At 37.1% G+C, this 22432-nt stretch overlaps 1 protein-coding gene across 8 annotated transcripts in view; it reads left to right on the forward strand.

Annotated features, from left to right (window-relative positions):
- Positions 1-22432, forward strand: part of rev3l (REV3 like, DNA directed polymerase zeta catalytic subunit) — a 341728-nt gene that overhangs the window by 317959 nt on the left and 1337 nt on the right. For 6 of the 8 annotated variants that reach the window (XM_067384680.1, XM_067384681.1, XM_067384684.1 and 3 more), the window contains 3 exons: positions 17454-17644; positions 18565-18811; positions 21211-21429. In XM_067384680.1, the coding sequence (XP_067240781.1) occupies positions 17454-17644; positions 18565-18811; positions 21211-21429 (657 nt within the window). Of the gene's footprint in view, positions 1-17440; positions 17645-18564; positions 18812-19334; positions 19496-21210; positions 21430-22432 lie in introns of those variants that run through there. The other 2 variants (XR_010894996.1, XM_067384686.1) reach the window with 2 other exon arrangements.

Here is a 22432-nt window from a genome sequence, read left to right on the forward strand (position 1 = left end):
ACTTTATCTATCTATCTATCTATCTATCTATCTATCTATCTATCTATCTATCTAAATCTATCTATCTCTATCTATCTATCTAAATCTATCTATCTCTATCTATCTATCAAACTAAATCTATCTCTATCTATCAAACTAAATCTATCTCTATCTATCAAACTAAATCTATCTATCTATCTATCTATCTATCTATCTATCTATCTATCTATCTATCTATCTATCTCTATCTATCTATCAAACTAAATCTCTATCTATCAAACTAAATCTATCTCTATCAAACTAAATCTATCTCTATCTATCAAACTAAATCTATCTATCTATCTATCTATCATAGCAACCACCAGATCACCCAAGCAACCACCTTGAACACCATGGCAACAGCACAGCAACCACACAGAGCACCCTAGCAACCGCATAGCAACCACCCAGAACAGCAGAACAACCTCCTAGAATATCCTAGCAACCTCATAGCAATACCCTAGCAACCACCCAAACTACCTTAGCAACCGTTTAACAACACCTTAGCAACCACCTGAGTACCCTAGCAACCATATAGCAACACCTTAGCAACCACCCCGAGTACCTTAGCAACCATATAGCAAGACCTTAGCAACCGCATAGCAACACCTTAGCAACCACCCCGAATACCCTAGCAACAACATAGCAACACCTTAGCAACCACCCCTAGTACCATAGCAACCGCATAGCAACCCCCTAGCAACCACCCCGAATACCCTAGCAACCGCATAGCAACACCTTAGCAACCCCTATTACCATAGCAACCGCATAGCAACATCCTAGCAACCATCCCGAATACCCTAGCAACCGCATAGCAACACCTTAGCAAACACCCCGAGTACCCTAGCAACTGCATAGCAACACCATAGCAACCAAACAGAGTGCCCTAGCAACCATTTTGCAAAATCTATATCTCTGCATTAGAACATCGTACAGACATGGGGTTTGGTTTATATTGTCAAGTAGCCTTTGAAGTGTCGCCATTGGTAGCTGGCAAGCCACTCCCTAGCAACCAAACAGTACCCTAGCAACCGTTTTGCAAGATCTATATCTCTGCATCAGAACATCGTACAGACATGGGGTTTGGTTTATATCATGGGCGTAGGTTTGGTCTCAGCTTTGGTGGGGACACCCCACGACACCCCCCCCCCCCCCCAAAAAGCACTCTCAAAAAATAAAATTAAAAACTTGAGACTGTGTAATGCTTCACAACCAAACGTTTTATTAACAAATTATGTACATTAGTAATTACACTAACAAAAAATATTCTGCCACAAGGAAATCTAAATAAATAAATATAATAACCTTTTTCTAAACACTATTTACCCTCCAGTACACTCACGTTAATACCTGGGAATGTGAAATGCTGAACAACCATACAATTTATTAACAAACAAACATAATTTACTATAGGCTACGTTAATAGCCTAATTATACTTACAAAAAACACTGTTGGCTAATTGACATTCAGTTACTTGCTAATTTAGCATTCTATCATCCTGGGTAACACATACTATCACCAGTTAATACTATTTTCCACAGTAGAATCTGCATTTGAAAGCCTGGTCAGTCACTACTGCTAGTTTATTTGTGGGGCTAGCTAATTATAGTTAAAACGGAATATTAAAATATTTTTACTCTGGCCTTTGTATGTGGTAGAGAGACAGTCCTGGTAACTTACCGTCGGCGTCGTCAACATGCGCGCGCGCACACACACACCAACCGCTCGCTGCTAGTGCAAGCACAAAAGTAGTCCCGGCCCGCGCGTGTAGCCTATAAGATACCCCGCCGCCAATCAAATTACGGCGTTTCTTGTACTGTCGTCGTCCTGGCCGTTAGAATCGATCCAAATAGCAGTGCAAAGGAGCTTGCTAAATATTGGTGGGGACAAATTTGTCATATCAAAATATTGATAGGGACTAGTACCTAGCGTCCGCCGCTAAACCTACGCCCATGGTTTATATTGTCAAGTAGCCTTTGGAGTGTTGTCATTGGTAGCTGACAAGCCACTCCCTAGCAACCAAACAAAGTACCCTAGCAACCGTGTTGCAAGATCTATATTTCTGCATCAGAACATCGTAGAGACATGGCGGTTGGCTGTTTTGACTCATGCTAGCAATCTGTACTTCCAACATGCTACACATGCTAGTGAATAGCTACATGCTAATATTGATTAGCTAAGTGCTAAAGTAGACTAACTATCTATCTATCTAAATTACTAAGCTTAAACTTTCAAACTTCAAACTTTCAAAACTACTTCAAACTTTCTGGACCAGCTTTTTCAAGCCAACTTAAAGTTTGTCTTCAAACTTTTTTATCTAGTTATTATTATTCTTCTTAGACTAAATTTTAAATTGTATCTCCTCCTAGACTGTTCAAGCTACAACCACCAAACTCGGACTAGACATTCAGACTGTTCTGACTCGAGTTGCTATATCTTTTCAGACTGATCTGACTTACGGTTTTCCTAAAAATGCTGATTAAACCTGGAAAAAGCTCCCATTGACTTCCATTGAAATGCCTTGGCTGATCTGAACATTCCGTTCAACTGTCAAAATTCAAATTCAAACACACAGACTCAATTTAACTGCCATTCCTATTTCTAAGCCATTTAAACTCATTCAAACTCATTCAAACTCATTCTATCTATCTATCTATCTATCTATCTATCTATCTCTATCTATCTATCTATCAAACTAAATCTATCTATCTATCTATCTATCTATCAAACTTAATCTTAATCTATCTATCTAACTAAATCTATCTATCTATCTATCAAACTTAATCTATCTATCTATCCATCAAACTTTATCTATCTATCTATCTATCTATCTAATCTATCTATCTAACTCATTCAAACTCATCTATCTATCTATCTATCTATATCAAACTTAATCTATCTATCTATCTAACTCATTCAAACTCATCTATCTATCTATCTATCTATATCAAACTTAATCTATCTATCTATCTATCTAACTCATTCAAACTCATCTATCTATCTATCTAACTCATTCAATCTATCTAACTCATTCAAACTCATCTATCTATCTATCTATCTATCTATCTATCACTGGTAGCTACCAAGTCACTCCCTAGCAACCAAACAGAGTACCCTAGCAACCATTTTGGAAAATCTATATCTCTGCATCAGAACATCGTACAGACATGGGGGTAGGTTTGTATTGTCAAGCAGCCTTTGGAGTATCATCATTGGAAGCTGCCAAGCCACTCCCTAGCAACCAAACAGAGTACCTAGCAACCATTTTGCAAAATCTATATCTCTGCATCAGAACATCGTAGAGACATGGGGGTTGGTTTATGTTGTCAAGCAGCCTTTGGAGTATCATCAATGGTAGCTGCCAAGCAACTCCCTAGCAACCAAACAGTACCCTAGCAACCGTTTTGCAAGATCTATATCTCGGCATCAGAACATCGTACAGACATGAGGGTTGTTTTATATTGTCAAGCAGCCTTTGGAGTATCATCATTGGTAGCCAACAAGCCACTCCCTATTAACCAAACAAAGTACCCTAGCAACCGTTTTGCAAGATCTATATCTCTGCATCAGAACATCGTACAGACATGGGGGTTGGTTTATATTGTCAAGCAGCCTTTGGAGTATCATCATTGGTAGCTGCCAAGCAACTCCCTAGCAACCAAACAGTACCCTAGCAACCGTTTTGCAAGATCTATATCTCTGCATCAGAACATCGTACAGACATGGGGGTTGTTTTATATTGTCAAGCAGCCTTTGGAGTAGCATCACTGGTAGCTGCCAAGCCAGTGCCTAGCAACCAAACAGTACCCTAGCAACCGTATTTCAAGATCTATATCTCTGCATCAGAACATCGTACAGACATGGGGGTTGGTTTATATTGTCAAGTAGCCTTTGGAGTATCATCAGTGGTAGCTGCCAAGCCAGTCCCTAGCAACCAAACAGTACCCTAGCAACCGTTTTGCAAGATCTATATCTCGGCATCAGAACATCGTACAGACATGGGGGTTGGTTTATATTGTCAAGCAGCCTTTGGAGTATCATCATTGGTAGCTGCCAAGTCACTCCCTAGCAACCAAACTGAGTACCCTAGCAACCATTTTGGAAAATCTGTATCTCTGCATCAGATCATCGTACAGACATGGGGGTTGGTTTGTATTGTCAAGCAGCCTTTGGAGTATCATCATTGGTTGCTGCCAAGTCACTCCCTAGCAACCAAACAGAGTACCCTAGCAACCATTTTGGAAAATCTATATCTCTGCGTCAGAACATCGTACAGACATGGGGTTTGGTTTGTATTGTCAAGCAGCCTTTGGAGTATCATCATTGGTTGCTGCCAAGCCACTCCCTAGCAACGAACAGAGTACCGTAGCAACCTTATTGCAAAATCTATATCTCTGCATCAGAACATCGTACAGACATGGGGGTTGGTTTGTATTGTCAAGCAGCTTTTGGCGTATCATCATTGGTAGCTGCCAAGCCACTCCCTAGCAACCAAACAGAGTACCCTAGCAACCATTTTGGAAAATCTATATCTCTGCATCAGAATATCGTACAGACATGGGGCTAGATTTGTATTGTCAAGCAGCCTTTGGAGTATGATCATTGGTAGCTGCCAAGCCAGTCCCTAGCAACCAAACAGTACCCTAGCAACCGTTTTGCAAGATCTATATCTCTGCATCAGAACATCGTAGAGACATGGCGGTTGGCTCTTTTGACTCATGCTAGCAATCTGGACTTCCAACATGCTAGCAGTGAATAGCTACATGCTAATGGTGATTAGCTAAGTGCTAAACTGGGCTAAGAACATGCTAATAACTCTATAAAAACTCCATAATATCCATCTGTGACAACTATCTATCTATCTATCTATCGATCAGTCTGTTTACTTATCTAGCTATCTATCTAGCTTTTAAAACTACAATTCTAAAACAAACTATTTCAAACTGAAAAGGTTCAAACTACAAACTTTTAAAACTTCTTCAAACTTTCTGGCTATGCTTTTTCAAGCCAACTTAAAGTTTGTCTACAAACTTTTTTATCTAGTTATAATTATTCTTTTTGTTGATCCATTTCATTTATTGCCAAGCTTTAAGATGTGAATTACATTATTGAAATAAACACATTTAGTGTCGTCAGGCTTTCATTTGTGTTTAATGGATAAAACAACGGAGCTGCGATCTCAGGTTTATGGCTGCTGTAAATTTTACCTGCCACAAGATGGCACTGTTTTCGACACTTTTAATGCTTTGAAACCTTTTGATGCTTTGAAACCTCTCTCTTGCTCTCTTAATATGTAATGAGTTTACGCAAAAAATAAAAAAAAAATAATTAAATTAAAATAGCGCCCTCTCATATTATCTTGAGTAGTAAAGTCGTTTATTGGTTGGAGTCAGCCAATGAAATAGGACGTTTTTGTACGCAATGACGTCACTACATAGAGCAGATTGCGCTGTTTTGGTGGTCCAAAACTTTATTACTCTTTCACTGTAATATTAAAAACCTGTTAAAACTAACGATATTTTAATGAAAATATTGTCTCATACATATGCAATTATTTCTTTCCGCATGCCAAGTCGCACTGGATGGCATTGTTCATTGGTCAGGCATCGACCAATAAAACGCCTTCACCCCCCCATCCCCGTTCTGCTCTCTCACTTCTGCTTTCAAGTGCTCAAGTCAGTTTTGCTACAGGAATATCGCAAAAAGAGTAGCAAAAGTCAAAGCGCCGGGAATTGAACTTGTACTGCCAGATCTGAGAGGTTGTAAGCGCCGACTTGAAGCTGTACAGCGAAACTGAAGTAAAGTGTAAAAGTAAATATGTCTCACGCATTTGTGTCTGTCATTTTGTTTATGTGAATGCCATTTTACACATTTGTAACTATTAATCTGCAACTACAACTTCGTAACACGGGTGTTTTGATTGTTGTCTGCGTGTGCAAATCGAAACATTCAGCTTTTCACATCAGGACTGTGAGTGTAAATTTCAGTTTACAAATACAAATATTAATACGACAAGTTCTCACATTCAAATCAGCAACCTCTCGTGTTTTGCTACTGATTTACTTCCATACACAATCCACAGTCTCCCCAAACCATTTCCTTATTTTTCTTTTCTTTTTCTTGTTTTCACTGCAAATCAGCGCACAGGCAATTCGTATTGCAAGCTTCTAGCGGGCTACTGTTTTTAATAATAAAAATAATAACTCCGGTCTTGCACGCGTGATATCGCGTTGTTTCCTTGTCACATCTCGCGTTTGTTTGGTTGTGAAACGTAGTTTGCGTGCCAGACAGAGTTGTTAGCGATTCTTCCTATTGTAAAGTCATGCAGTGTGAAACCTTCTGTCGCCGATCCATCGTGCAGTTTGAACACAGCAGCGACTGAATGCTGGCCAAGATAGTCATGCAGTGTGAAAAGAACAGTGACCCGACTGCTTTGAAAATCGTGCAGTCTGAACTCTGCTTTAGTGTGGGTGCAGGAGGGAAATTAATGATGTGTGTGTGAGAAGCAAAAGAACAAAACTAATTCTGGGATTCTCACATATTATAAATATCTATTGGGGGCGCAAGATGGCAGCTTGGAAGAAGCAGCAGTTTTAAGTCCTGTCACGCTTATTCGTTTTCTTTTCACACTCGTTAAATAAAGTACGCAAGCTCTGATTTTCAATTATATTACATTCATACTGTGTACTGTATCTTAACTTTAGCTGCAACCTTTCAACATAGTGAAATGCTGAAACCATTTTATACGGTATTTAATGGAAAATATATTAACCTGATAATATATTAAACTGACAAATAATGATAACAAAAAGCTTACACAACAACTCTTGTTGATATGTATCTTTCATCCAAAGCCACATGAAGCAATTCTGGATTTAGAATCATAGTTACAACTATTTAATTGACACTTTTGACATTTCTGTAGTTCTCAGAACTGACATAATTTTGGCTGGATAAACAGATACTGTTTAGTGGAAGTATAATGTAGCGGTGAACTACAGCAAATATAACTAGGCTATGTGTTCTCTTATTTCCCCAGCAGCTACACCTCCATAAAAATAATAATAAATCAAGTTAATGTATTTAGTAAGGCCATATTATAATAATAATCCAAATCAATCAGTTAATAAATAAAGTTTAACTCACTTGCATCTGGTCCATTGATGAAGCTATGTCTAATCGTTTTACAACAGGCGTCCAATCAAAACAGACTTCTGGAAAAACTGAATTGACCAATGACATTTGAGCTTACACTGAAATAAGTAAAGTCCCGCCCCACGACTGACAAAATCAAAAGTGTTCGCGCGAGCGAAATAGAAGATTTAGCGCGAGTGTGGGGAATGATGACGCGCCTGCTGCGAGTCTTGTCCGAGCACGCGAGTATGAGGTGTCGTTTCGCTATTTACGATGCTAACTAAGCAATCAGTCGTGTCAATCGTCGCGTACCTTGCCGTGAGCAGAAGCCGTGACCAATGACGTGTGATAAGAAGCGTGACGAGGGCTGCGTTCCAGTCCAGTTTTAGACACGCACTCGCGAACTTCCCTAAACACTTCCCCTCCGGGGAATCCCTGCCGCCATTTTGAAGTGCGTTCCACTTCGCGAAGTGGACGAGGGAAGTTTATGGACAGACCCTTGCTCCCTCGATTTTGACCGAGGGAGCGAGTCTACTTCATATGTACACTTCAGGCAGCTTCATAACCCACAATGCAACACGATTATGACATCACCGCATATCACGTTTAATTTACTCCACCACAAACAACTCTATGATATTTTAATTATTTTTTAAAACATTTAAAACACACATATATACATATAGAATGCTGTATTAAACAATTTTTAAGGGGACAAAATAAATAATAAATCAGCTCCATTGCGAATTCCAAGTGATGAAGGGCTTAGGACGTTCCAGTTCAGCCCATTGCAAGGTTCCGCCAGAAGTGGGCACTCGTGCAACGTAAGCAATGGCGTACATCCGAGTCAACGAGACCGAGTGAAGTTAGCGAGGGAAGGGTATGAGGTGTCGTTTCTCTATTTACGATGCTAACTAAGCAATCAGTCGTGTCGATCGTCGCGTACCTTGCCGTGAGCAGAAGCCGTGACCAATGACGTGTGATAAGAAGCGTGACACTTTCGTCGCCCCTCTTCTCGCCTGAGAAACCGTGTGAGAAGCTACGTGACGTCTGCGCCGTGACGTCTGAAGTAAGTTTTGCCAGTTGTTATTTTGTAAATTGTCTGAAGTTCTGTAAATGAGTGTTTTTGCTTTGTTTTGAGCAAAAAGAAAACACATTTAACGCACCTCAAAATCGCTGAATATTTCTCCATTCCTAATTTTGTTTAAATATGTTGACGAAAACATGACCTAACGTACACTATTAGCCAATCAACTGACATTAAAATATGTGCTATTGCTTAACTTGAAAATGCCTGGGCTTAATGTCCTAAAATGACAACCAGAGACAACTAATCAACACATTTCTCCTGTCATAAACACTACTGCTAAGATAATGACAGCATTATCCAAGTAAAACATATTGTTACAGAGTTTTTTAGAAATCCTTTATAAAATAAAACAAATCAAACAAACAAAAAAAAAAAAAAAATGCATGATGCATTAAAGACAGTTAAATTAAAAGACCAAATTCGAAATTAAAAGATTAATTCAGAGTGCAAGCTATGGCCTATTATCAAACACTTTAATCATGTATTTTAATAGAAATTATAATATTGTAAGCTATAGACTTTTTGTATCGCAAAAAGACTTTTGTGTATATATATATATATATATATATATATATATATATATATATATTTATTTAATTTTTTTTTTTTTTTTTTTTTTTTTTTTTTTTTTTTTTTTTTCTGTTACATTATGTGAATTTAAAGTGGCTGCGATACAAATAGAAAATGGGTATAGCCTAAATGTATGTGCTGTTGTTGGTTCCTATGACATGCTATTTTAACGTTTTAATTTTTCATTTCACTAATGAAGGAGAATGTGAAGCATTGAATCAACCAGGGCTGCGTTTCCCAAAAGCATCGTAAGCTTAAGTTGATCGTAGCTCTATTGAAAGCAATGGAGCTATGATCAACTTAGGACGATGCTTTTGGGAAACGCTACCCAGGTCTCTGAAATAGCTCAGAGGAGCATCTCATGAAGCTTCATTTGACAATGACAGAGCACAACTCAGTGTCACACATTTAGATAATGGAAGAACAATACAGAAACCAACAGTGTCAACAGCCGTGAAGAAGAGGAGTAATGATGTGTGGTGGAAGGGTACGGAGGCAAAAGAGTGGAAGAGTTAAGATTATAGCCAGGGAATCGATATTGGTCTTATGAATGTGACCAAAACAGCAAGGAGACATTTTAATTGTTTATTAATAAAGTAATAATTTCTGAATCAGTGTCGACTGCAAAGATGAACTTGACATTGACTCTCATCATCTCCTCATAGTGGACGCACTTAGAGAATGCACATTTCATTCGGTTTATTCTACATAAACAGAGTAGCCTTTTTCTTTTCGTTTTGAATTATTTCGTTTTCGTTAAAGTAGATATTTCATGCTTTCTATAGAGATATTTCTCATGTCTCTGAGGCAAGCAGCCGCTGAGTTCACGCGCCAGTGATCGCGCCCGCGCCTCCATGTCATGATTATATTGTCTACTATATTTGCTTCTTATTTATTACATCCAGGCAATTGGTTGATGAAACATTAAAATTAATATACAATTTTTACGAAACGATATTCAAATGTGAATAAAAATAAAGGCAATTAAATGTGTTATTATAATTAAAAGATGAAAATTAAAATGACGGGTAATAATAGATTGACGGATTTTTTACGACCCTGTCAGTCAAAATGACGGACAAAGGTTACAGTGTAACGCAACCTCTGATAAGCTATATACAAGCTATTTTGGCAGCTGTTACAGAAACATTTTTACAAAAAAATTCTGATTTAACTTTGAGATTTCAAGTATTAGATATAGCTTAGATATTTGCAGCACTACAATGACACTAATAATTCCTGATAGAAATTGTTACGACCGTCTAGGGGTCGGCCGCAACAGGAAGAGGAAGAAATGAGTCTCACTACCAGAGAGATTCCAAAAAGAAAAGATTTTATTTATTACAGAGGGTTTAGCGTCAGGGGCAGACAAGGCCAAAACAATAAACAAAATAATCCTTTTTTTAAACCTCTACAATTCCTAGTTGAAAATAAAGAAAACAAAATACAGTTTAAACTTACCTATCTCCCCAACCAAAAACAATATAGAAAAAAATGTGTACAAAATAAAATGGCGTCCAACCCCCTACATCCCTCGACTGGGCAAAGATATATACAAAGGTATTTACAGGTAATATTTACAGAAGTCCGTAGCGAACAAAGCAGTATCAGAATCCAGTAATCGGTAGTCAAACAGGCGTGGGTCGAATAGACAAGAAATAACAACAAACAAAATACTACAGTCAGTCACACTCACAAATACAAACTCCAAATAATCACTCACAATCAATCTCTCTGGCACGACACTCTAGACTAGCAAACGGTACGAAGTAATGATGAGATAGGTTACGATCAACGACACGATGGCACAATGATGGCCCCTTCAGCGTGTTTGGGGCGGTCTTTATATTCGGATCAGGTGAGGAGGAGAACCAATCGCAGCCTCCAACAGGTTATCACAAGCCACGCCCATCTGTAATACAAACATGCAGCCACATACACTGAGAGAGAAAACAAAAAAAAACACAGGACAACAGGATGGGATGAATGAATAAATAACTTCTGCTCATAACAGAAATGCAAAATCAATCGGTAGTTATTAATAGAATAACGAGATACAACCCTTTACATTCAATCGCGTTTGGCTCAGATTTCATTAGATAGAATATAAACTGTGCTGTACACAGGGTTTCATAGTTACCAGGGTCAGACAATGTAGTTTACTAGGGGTACGGGGGCATGCTCCCCCGAGAAAATTTAGATTTCCCTGGTGTACTTATGTGCATTTTTAGGACGTTTTACGGCCAACAAATTGGATAACAATAGCTTTAAAACCATGTCAACAAATACATGCATGCACAGTTTTGAGGTAGCTTTAATCGCAATTGTAATTTCATGACTTAACAGAACACCGACGGCCATTGCTCGTAGTTTCTTTTGCGCTTTGTTTAAGCTATAATAAAGTAATCATGCAGCGCGCGCCGGCGCATTTGCACATGCAGTTCTTGAGTGCGCGCCACGAGCACAGTATAACGGCTGATTGGACAGTCATGTTCATTTTTCTGAGTTTTACTAACATCATCTGACCGCGGTTCACTGCTGTTCAACTGAAGCTCACTCGTTGTCACCTGCACCTTTTCCGCGCTTGTTTGACTTGCGCCTGGCGCTGAGGCGAAGTCGGAATGCGCGTCTGAAAAGTGTCCCGTTTGTTGTGGTCGTAAAGAGACAGTTCTATATAAACGCAGCGTTTTATTTGGTGATGTTTAAAAAAAAAAAAAGATTTTTATTTTTGGTATTTTATATGCTCTGTTGGAGGTTTGTGGAGTAGCATCACCCAGGGGGGATATTTTTTTTTAAGAATTAAGAATAAGAATATAAATATAAATTGTAGCCATAGTTTAAATCTGAAAATACTGAACACTGTTATATTGACAGCATAAGTAATCATTTTTAATCTTGTTTGAATCAACATCCTTTTTTATCATGGAGTATAGGCTATGACTGCATGGGCTACATTTCATAGAGTGCCTGGCTTTATAAAAACTTTAGTGTAGCTCTATTAAATGGTACGTTTATGTTAAACAATTTTAATTATAAGAATAGGAGTAACCGGCAATCAGAAGTATGCTAATTATTTTAGTTTAAAATCTAATAAGTTTTAAAGTGGTTTCTGAATGGTTAATTAATAATAAATGCAGTATCTATAAATGAACTTGAGGCATGCAGACCGGCTGCTGCAGGGCTTTAACAAATCTTAAACAAACAAATAATGATATGACCCTGAGTAAACTGCCAAAATAAGATTAGGATAATGTCTATAACAGTAAATGTATGAGAAAATAAGGAAAATTAGGCGGGCAGACGTTAAGACGTGCAGACGTTAAGACGGGCAGACGTTCAGACGGGCAGGCGTTTATGGAACGCCAAATGGGTCAAAATACGCCAGGAACCAAACGCCTGGTGCCCAGAAAACGCCGTTATTTGCGGCGTTTTAGACGAAAAGACGGCGCAAAATACGGCGTTATTTAGTACAAGCGCCGTAAATGACGGCGTTTTCATTGCAGAACCGCCGTTAATATCGGCGGTTTTTGATCCGACCCAAAACGCCATTCATTTAGCCGTTTGGCGTTCCATATTACGCCGTCAGTTACGGCGCTTAAGTCTGTCAAAGACGGCGTAAAAAGCGGCGTTTTCTATAATATTCAAACCAGCCCCTCCTTTTACTACACAGCCCAGCCCCATTAAAAGACGGTAAGACCTGTGTAGTAGAATGTCGATCCACCTCAAGAGTCCTGTCTTTTAACGCTATTGCAACTGATATTTGGACTTTCATCGTGTGATATTTGTATTTTTTCATTGGGCATGTGTGTATGTGCCTTTTCCTTAATCATATATGCCTAAGTAAAACTATTTTATAATCTTTTGTGTACGTTTGTGAAAACCACAGAGCTATCCTTTGTTCACGAGTTAGTCTACTCTTTATTTTGTGACAGGAGTTCGAGGTCTCTCTCTCTCTCTCTCTCTCTCTTCTTTTCGATTTTTGTATTATTCTGTTTGGTCTTTTAAATATCTGCAACTGTATGTTGCTGACAACTTAACCAACAGGAAATATTCTATGCTTTTTAACAGGCGACCTGGCACATGCTTTAATAGCCTACACGCAACAGCTAAATATAGGCTTCTTATTGTTGTGTGCAATGGCTTTGGGTCGGGTTTAGCCTATTGTTGATTAAAATATATTTACTACACAAGCGAGTTTGTTTTCGCCCACTTGATGAAAACCTTGAGCATAATACCTATAGGTTTCTGACGAACAAAACTGTAATGTAGGCTACATATACATTTTCTTGCTTTGTTCTTAACCTGATGAATTAATGTATCTCTTACATCGAGCAATGCTGCTGAATAAATAAATATAAACACATTATTGCGGTTACAGCAAATATACAAGTATTGTCTCCGTCCTGTTGCATATTTCCCGACATTATAGCTGTTCTTTGTGTGCTCGAAATTACAATTTCTAGCAGCGCAGTGAGCATTTTTCAGTTCAATCATAGAATAATAAATTCTGTCAAACTTCCAATAGACAATTCCTAGATCTACAGACAGTTCTGTAATAACTACTGGCACTAGGCCTATATCTTTTTTTTACCAGTAGCCTATATATTCTTCTTTTTTTATTGGCCTATGCACGTTAATAGATTCAGTTAAAAAAATAAAGCCTTTCTTTCGGTTTGGAAAAATTTATCTTAATCTTAATATTGATCAATGTTTCATCAACAATGTTTCATTTTCGTTTTAAATTATTTTGTTTTCGTTAAAGTAGATATTTAAAGCTTTCTATATATGAAGAGTTTCGTTGCAAAACGAGATAAATCCATTTTTTTAATTTTTCAAAAATCTTGTTTTTTGGTTGTGCATTCCAATTAATATCAATTCAACTGCAGTTGGTTTGTTTTGATTTAAACCTTCATAACTTAAAAAATACAGCTAAGTAGCACCATAGAACAAAATAATAACATGATTACATAATAATAAACATGTTTTGACAAAAATGTTAAAAACGGATTTATCTCATTTTGCAACGAAACTCTTCATATAATATATATATATATATATATATATATATATATATATATATATATATATATATATATATATATATATATATATATTTCTCATGTCTCTGAGGCAAGAAGCCTATACGCTGAGTTTCGGTTCATTTAGTCTAGATGCACTCTAGTTCACGCGCCAGTGATCGCGCCCGTGCTTCAATGTCATGATTATATTTTCTGCTATATTTGCTTCTTATTTATTAAATCCAAGCAATTGGTTACTGAAACATTGATTAAAATTAAGATACATTTTTTTTAAAAACGAAATTAACTTTAAAAGAAAGGCTTTCTACAAAACAAAACTTAATGAAAGCAATTAAATGTGTTATTATAATTAAAATATGAAAATTAAAATGACGGGTAATAATAGATTATGAAGGAATTTTTACGACCCTGTCCGTCAAAATGATGGACAATGTTAAAGTCTAACGCAACCTCTGATTATTTTTAAAATGCTCAGAAATCGGATTTGACTTTCTTACCTAACCTGAGAATAATAAAAATAAGGTAAAGATGCTTAAAGACGCATCATAAAACTAATGTGTATATATATATATATATATATATATATATATATATATATATATATATATATATATATATATATATATATAATATATCAGAGGTCCAGCAAACAAATACGCGTGTCAAGGCATTACAGTAAACAATAACACATATTAAAACAAGCCAAACTGGCAACGTTGAAAGAAAGGGAATACAGACAAGAAAAAAATAGCACAACAAGAAAATGAACAAATAGGAAAAAGTGGGCCGTTTCCCCGCATCAAGGGGAAAAATCTTCATCTCAAAAACAGGTCAGTCTCTCGTTGAATCTCCAGTAGCAATACAGAAAAGTAATACACACCCCAAATACAAACGAAAGTTATTAAAACATATTACAGTGATGAAGCCATATGGCGGCATTTTAATGCCATTAATGACCGAACGCACAATTGATGCTTGCGCGCGCAGTAAATCACTTCCGCGAGAGGATAACAGATCTGCACGCGAGGAAACGGGAGACCGCGAGCTCATTTTAAACCCGCGCGCGCGCATGACACCTCCTCTGCGCGCAGATAAAGCCCTCGCGTATGAGGGGTGACTTCAACAAAATGTGATGATTACTAAGCAAACTGAGAGGAGAACTAACGCAATACACCGAGTTTATTTCATTAACACTGAGTATGTCCCTCAAAACAATTTATTTTTTTCTGCCAGCTAAATTTCTAAAGCAAAGTCACAGATCATTGTGCGACTCGCAACATAAGGTGCACAGAGTAGCCTATAGTAGTAAATTCGTGAATGAATCCGAGTCTTTGAACAAATCGGTTGAGTGATTCATCAGCCATACAGCCTTTTATTACTGAATGAATCAGCGTTTCGAGCGAATCGATTGAATAAAATCACTCGTTCATTAACACAGTGACTTGCTGCCACCTACTGGCAATATTTTATATTCGTTTCATCTTGTAATTTATTTATTTCTGTATTCAAATCATTTTTATAAAAACATAAAATTAATGTAATTACATTATGTATTTGCTCTGCTGTGTGAATGTATTTACAGACCTCTCTAAGCAGCATTAATTGTGTAAATACATCTAAAAGCAACTTCAGATTCTGCATTGCCACCTCTGCAGCGCAAGATTCCTTTGGTTGAAACAAAATAATGTAAAAATATAATTGTATTGACTAAATTTAAGTTTTTAAATTAAAAATGGCATGCCTTTGATAAGATATAGCTATTTTAAATATAGCTTATTTTACTAATTAATTTTTTGACGGTAATAGATGGCAATAAATATAAAAAAATATATATATTCATTTCTGGCTTTATTGTTCAAAATGTTATAGTCTACCCTTAAACACGTAATGAACGGCAAGACGCATTAAAAGTTTCTGTTTCTGTTCTGTTTTCAGTTAAAAATGTGTCATTTAAGCGTCATTTAAGTTAATAATTATTGATTTTTACAACGGAAGTGATTCAATCAAAAACTTTAGCTCGATACACTTTATAGCTGCTGTAAAGCCAAAACAAACGCTGTCTATTAATTTCCTATTATCACTGTGAAGCTGCTTTGAAACAATCTGTATTGTAAAAAGCGCTATATAAATGAAGATGACTTGACCCTTGAATCGATTCTGCTCTGCGCTTCAGTAGACTGACCAATCTCAGTGCTGTCCAGTGCGGCACACAGTCCGGCACACAGATTGAGGCTAATAAGTGTGCCAAAGTTGTGAGAGCAGATGCCACGTAAATTAATATTTAGCTATTACGATAAATGAGTAGGCTATTTCACGGCACGCGAATGAATACAGAAGAAAGCTCTGTCTAGGTTACCCTGGCACGGGTTGTGTATATTTATTATTAGCTATTTATTAGTCTGGCTGTTTGATGAGAACTAGATTAAATGTAATTGCAATAAACTCTGTAATAATCCGTACAAATATATCGGATATAATAGCCTACTGCTGCGCGGAGCTGATTCTGGAGCTGAGAACTGATGGCGCGGTTTGATCTTTGGTTGACCAATCAGCGGAAAGGGGCGTTTTATTCCCGCCCATGTAGAAATCGATTATTCAAGCCGTTTATCCATTTTGGTTTTATTGTTTTTCCTTTTGGTGGATTAGAACAAAGTGTGATTAAAACGAAAATAAAAATATGAAAAAAACGACTCGAGATTTGTTTATTTATGCTCATGAGGAGGGTCGAATATGTGACAAATGAATGCTTTCTTCGTTTTTCCGTTTAGAAGACAAAAACGAAAAAACAAATTATACGAAGGTACACGGACCGGGATACCATACTTGGACAGTGTAAATGCCTCTATTTGTGATATTCTGAGGTTTGGTATGATATAGTGTCTCCAAAGGTTTTATTTGTCTTCTGTTTTTCCCCTGTTCTCTGTTTGTCCTGTTGCGCATTTCTGTTCATAGTACAGTGCCTTGTTGTTATTTTATGTATACTTTTGTGTAATTTTTGATGCATCAGTGAGGGAAAGCAGCTTCTTTCTTTTTTTTCCTCCACTGCAATAAATGCAACAAGGTGTGGTCTGAAGCATAGTCTATGACATTGAGACAAAATCTTATGGGACTGAGACTGAAAAATCCATGTCGACCAGGTCAAAATATCACACTTTTTTTTTTTCTGGAATGGGACAGAATCTTGCTGTAGCTGGGCTGAAAAATCTATTCCTACCTTAACATGCTGTCTTATATTATTGTTTACAAGCACTTGAAAAACTTGATTTGGGATGGACTAAAGCAATAATATGTTGTGAAAACTTTTGTCCAACAGAAATCGTACCATTTGTTTTTTCTGTGAAATCTGGATAATGTGATTTGTTGCTGTTTCATCCACGTATACACATTAATTAGACTACAAATGGACTCTGTTGTCCAAAAAAACAGATGACATGCAGCAAACACAACAAAGCTATTCGCAAAATCTTAACTACACAAAATCCCCTTGTAGCTATATTTTAACTGCACATGTTAATGTACTTATTGTCTAGTTGCTTTAGATGCATTGATCATGGGATTGTTGAATGTCAGTTGATGTGGTTAATGAAGTTCTGTTTTTTAGATTCTGGAGCGATCTCTGAAGCTGCTTTTTGAGTCTCGTGACATCAGCCAGGTGAAGCAGTATGTGCAGCGGCAGTGTGTGAAGGTGCTAGAGGCCAAAGCCAGCATGCAGGACCTCATCTTTGCCAAAGAATACCGGGGCAGCGGATCATACCGACCAGGGGCCTGTGTCCCTGCTCTGGAACTTACCAGGTGAGTGAGTGAATGTCTGTGTTTGGAAAGGTGGGTACATGGGTCAGTGCTAAAAATGGATGTCTGAGATTAAAACTATTTTTTTGAGATATTAACAGATATTTACGGGTCACTGGAAATTATGATGGCACTCACAATAATCATTAAAGGAAAAGTGTTTTTTTCCAAAAAGTTATCAAAAAAAATTATTTGTGGATGCTTTGCAAAGATATGTTAGTTAATTGTTCGGGCAGTGCCCATTTGTACAGTGTCCGAGCTAAGCAAAACTTGACACACATAGACAACAGGACATTCTGAGGATTCACACAAAGTTTCATAAAATTCTGCCAACAGTGGACACTACAACTAAAAATACATTATAAATCTGCTACCATATGATCCATGAAGTTTGGTATGCATCTTCTTTGGTGAACGCCCTAAAATATCCTCTAATACAGTGGTTCTCAACTGGTTTGTCCATGGGACTCACATTTTGAACCAAGTTAATTTATTTAATAAAAAAATGGTTACACACACAACTATACCATCCCACTTTACTTAACCTAAATATACATTGTAAGAATCACTAACACTGATGAATAAACAGTATTATAAGGCTATTAAATAACAGTCCCAAGATCAGTACATACATTTTCAGCTGGTACTATTATGTTTGCATGTCAGAATGTGTACTTGTTTTTCCTGACCGGACTGGTTTATTTTCTGCATGTGTTTTGAAAGAGTGTTATTGTAACAGAGGCTGTTACCTAGCAATACATCCATTAAAAGATGCTGAAATTAGATTTTGAGGGGAAATCTTTGCTGAAAATGCTGCTCCTTGTTCTGAATCCAGGCTGAATCTAAATGCATTCAAATGTCCCACAAAGGTTGCTGTCCAAAAAGGTTTTTTTGTTTTTTTTGCTCTTTTCTATACATCTTAGGCGTATGATGGCGTATGATCGACGGTTGGAGCCGCGTGTGGGTGAGCGTGTGCCATATGTTATTGTGTACGGGATGCCAGGAGTGCCGCTCATACAGCTGGTTCGGCGTCCTGTAGAGGTACTGCAGAACCCCAGCCTGCGCCTCAACGCCACCTACTACATCGCCAAGCAGATCTTGCCACCACTTGCACGAATTTTCAACCTGATTGGAGTAGATGTGTTCAGCTGGTACCACGAGTTGCCGAGGGTTAGTTATTTGTCATTTTGTCTTTTAGCATATGCAGAACACTGATCATCTTAAATGTGTGTATCTGTTAATTCTTGTACTTTTCTGTTGCTCTTTGAATGTCTGTTTTGTAGCTAAGAACTAAGAACTTAAGAACTAAATTGTACTGAATTATACTTACTAGCTATTATTTATATAAAGGCAACATCTGGTGGTGGGTTACAAAACATGTAAAAAATTTTTTTTACATATTAAAATACTTTCACCTATCCCAGTTTCATGTGCAGAGACTGTAAGTAAGCCATTTGTAGGTTGATTTTCATAAAAAGTATAAACGCTGGCTATCTGGTTCTCAAATATTGTTCTGTTTGAGCATCGAGGTGGGTTTGACAAAGCAACATTGGCTTAAAGGTGCCCTTGAATGAAAAATTGAATTTATCTTGGCATTGTTAAATAACAAGAGTTCATTACATGGAAATGACATGCAGTGAGTCTCAAACTCCATTTTTTCCTCCTTTTTATATAAATCTCATTTGTTTAAAAGACCTCCGAAGAACAGGCGAATCTCAACATAACACTGACTGTTACGTAACAGTCGGGATGTACGCCCCCAATATTTGCATAATGCCAGCCCACGTTTCCAACATTCCAACAAGGGCAGCCAGTATTAACGTCTGGATGTGCACAACCAAATCATCAGACTAGGTAAGCAAGCAAGAACAATAGCAAAAAATGGCAGATGGAGCAATAATAACTGACATGATCCATGATAACATGATATTTTTAGTGATAGTTGTAAACTGTCTTTCTAAATGTTTCATTAGCATGTTGCTAATGTACTGTTAAATGTGGTTAAAGTTGCCATCGGTTATTACTGTATTCACGGAGGCAAGAGAGCCCTCGCTATTTTCATTATTAAACACTTGCAGTCTGTATAATGCATAAACACAACTTCATTCTTTATAAATCTCTCCAACAGAGTAACATTAGCCGTTAGCCACGGAGCACTATCAAACTCATTCAAAATCAGAAGTAAACAATATAACAGTATACAATACTCACATAATCCGACGCATGCATGCCGCATGCATGACGAACACTTTGTAAAGATCCATTTTGAGGGTTATATTAGCTGTGTAAACTTTGTTTAGGCACTGTTTAAGGCAAGCGCAAGCTCTGTGGGCGTGGACCACGGGATTTAAAGGGGCCGCAGCATAAAATCGGCGCGTTTATAATGATGCCCCAAAATAGGCAGTTAAAAAAATTAATTTAAAAAAATCTATGGGGTATTTTGATCTGAAACTTCACAGACACATTCAGGGGACACCTTAGACTTATATTACATCTTTTAAAAACATAATCTAGGGCACCTTTAAAAACAGTGGTTCCCAAACTGGGGGCGCAACCCCTAGGTGGGACCAGAGTTATAAAACGGCAGCCACGGCAAGGCTAAGGAATAGTGTACAGTCAGCAGATTATGCATAAAAAAATTTAAAATAAAACCCCTTCAGAGTGATACAAGATCCCACATGAAATTACCCCCCTTATTTTGCGGCTATTTTCCACATGGGTACACATTTTAACACAAAATATTAATTTGACATTTTATTACCTCAAGATGACTCTCATTACCTGCTTAAGTGGTCTATTATCAGTTGTAGCAGGTGTTGTTGTGGAATAACAGCTCTAGATGCCGCAATTGAAGAATCAGAATTGAGTATTGCAGGCATATCTCACCCTCAGATTCACTGGTACAATGATGGGTAATGAAGAGAGACCAAGTGTATTAGTCGAAAATATTAGTGAGCAAGTTAAGATGCCACTCAGAGACTCGGGTTTCTTTGTGTTCATGATGTGAAGTTGTAGTATGGTATTAATTAGTGTTTAAAATAAATCCTTTTGGATTTTCCAGCTAGATCATGTCCAAGACTGTCGTTATGTGGGTGAATGTTGGTGGGAGGCTTAAATATTTTTCTCTTCAAAAGGGGGGCCTGGCAGAAAAGGTTTGGAACCACTAACTTAAACAATGGTATGAGCTTAGTGTGCAACTATTCAAATGAGCCCCCTGTTGTCATGTCTGTGCCACAGTTCTTAAAAATAATGAGTAAAGGTTCCCTAATACTGCCATTTTTCAGGACGAACAAGTAGTGCCGCTCCAAACGCATGTCATTTGGTTGAGCCATTATTGCTGTGTCAGGCTGGTAGTAGGGATGCTTAAACTATTGTGCTGATAGCAGTGCAGAACCACATTGTTCACACTGGATTCAATCATAGTTAACTCTGCATATAGAAATTGGAGAAAGTATTTTAACATCAAAATATTGCATGTTTCACCTTTTAAAAGAAGAAAAGACATTTAAAAAATAATAATAATAATAATAATCTGCATTTGTTTGGTGGTGGTGCTTTTCATTGCACAGGTACAGAAGGCATGGAGCTCTGCAGGCAGTGGAGGAGGAGATGAGGGCACAAGAAAAGGCACCATCTCGCAGTACTTTACAACACTGCATTGCCCCGTTTGTGATGAGCTGACACAGCTGGGAGTGTGTGAGCATTGCCGGGCTGAACCGCAGCGTGTTGCTGTCCACCTACACCAAGAATTGCGGCTTTGGGAAAACCAGCAAGACCAGTTCCTAAAGGTTAGAGGTCATGTTTTCTTGGTCTGAGAATGCCATAGATTATTCACTTGTTCACTGAGCATCTGATTACTTTTTAGATTTTTTTTTTTTTTATACCACAGCATGGAAGCATGGATCTGCATGGAAGCTAAATATTTGTTTTTCGGGGACGTAAAAACAAAATGAATATTACTGATCAATTTGCATGTCAGGAAGTTTGTAACTGTCTACATCTTAGTCTTTTTGCAACAAGTTTCTTAAATTATAAAAAGCAAAGGCCAGTTAAACTATCAAAATAATAGCGATTAATATAATGTTGTGCTTTACCGACTAATTCATAGTTTGCTTTTAAGCTAAGAAAATAAGAGTTTGGTTTATGAAATGATTAGTTTGGATTTTGATAGCAAATTTTACGTGTATGCTGTACTTTATAAGAAACCAGACAGATGCTCTTTACTTGTCTCACTTGCACAAAACACATTCTGTATTCCTCAAAGTATAAAAACACACAGGTAGGGCTGCAACGATTAATCGCGATTAATCGTTTACAAAAGAAAAGTCTGAGTTTACGTAATATATATGTGTGTGTTCTGTGTATAATAATTATGTATATATAAATACACATACATTCATGTATATATTTAATAAAAATGTTTAAAATTGTTGGAGTAAACAATTGGAGTTAAAATTTTTAAAAATGTTAAAAATTTATATATAAAATATTTGTTTATATGTTATATAAAATATATATAAATATATATATTTATAATACATGCATATATTTCTAAACTTTATACCTGTATGTGTGTGTATTTATATATACATAATTATTATACACAGAACACACACATATATATTACGTAAACACAGACTTTTATTTTGCAAACGATTAATCGCGATTAATCGTTGCAGCCCTACACACAGGGAAGTACAAACAAAGAATACTATGCAAACCTGCAGTAATTCAATAAATATGTAAAATGTTACAAATGTACTTTAATCCTTTACACTCTCTTTATTTACT

The sequence above is a fragment of the Chanodichthys erythropterus genome, chromosome 4, assembly GCF_024489055.1.
Source record: "Chanodichthys erythropterus isolate Z2021 chromosome 4, ASM2448905v1, whole genome shotgun sequence".
NCBI lineage: Eukaryota > Metazoa > Chordata > Actinopteri > Cypriniformes > Xenocyprididae > Chanodichthys > Chanodichthys erythropterus.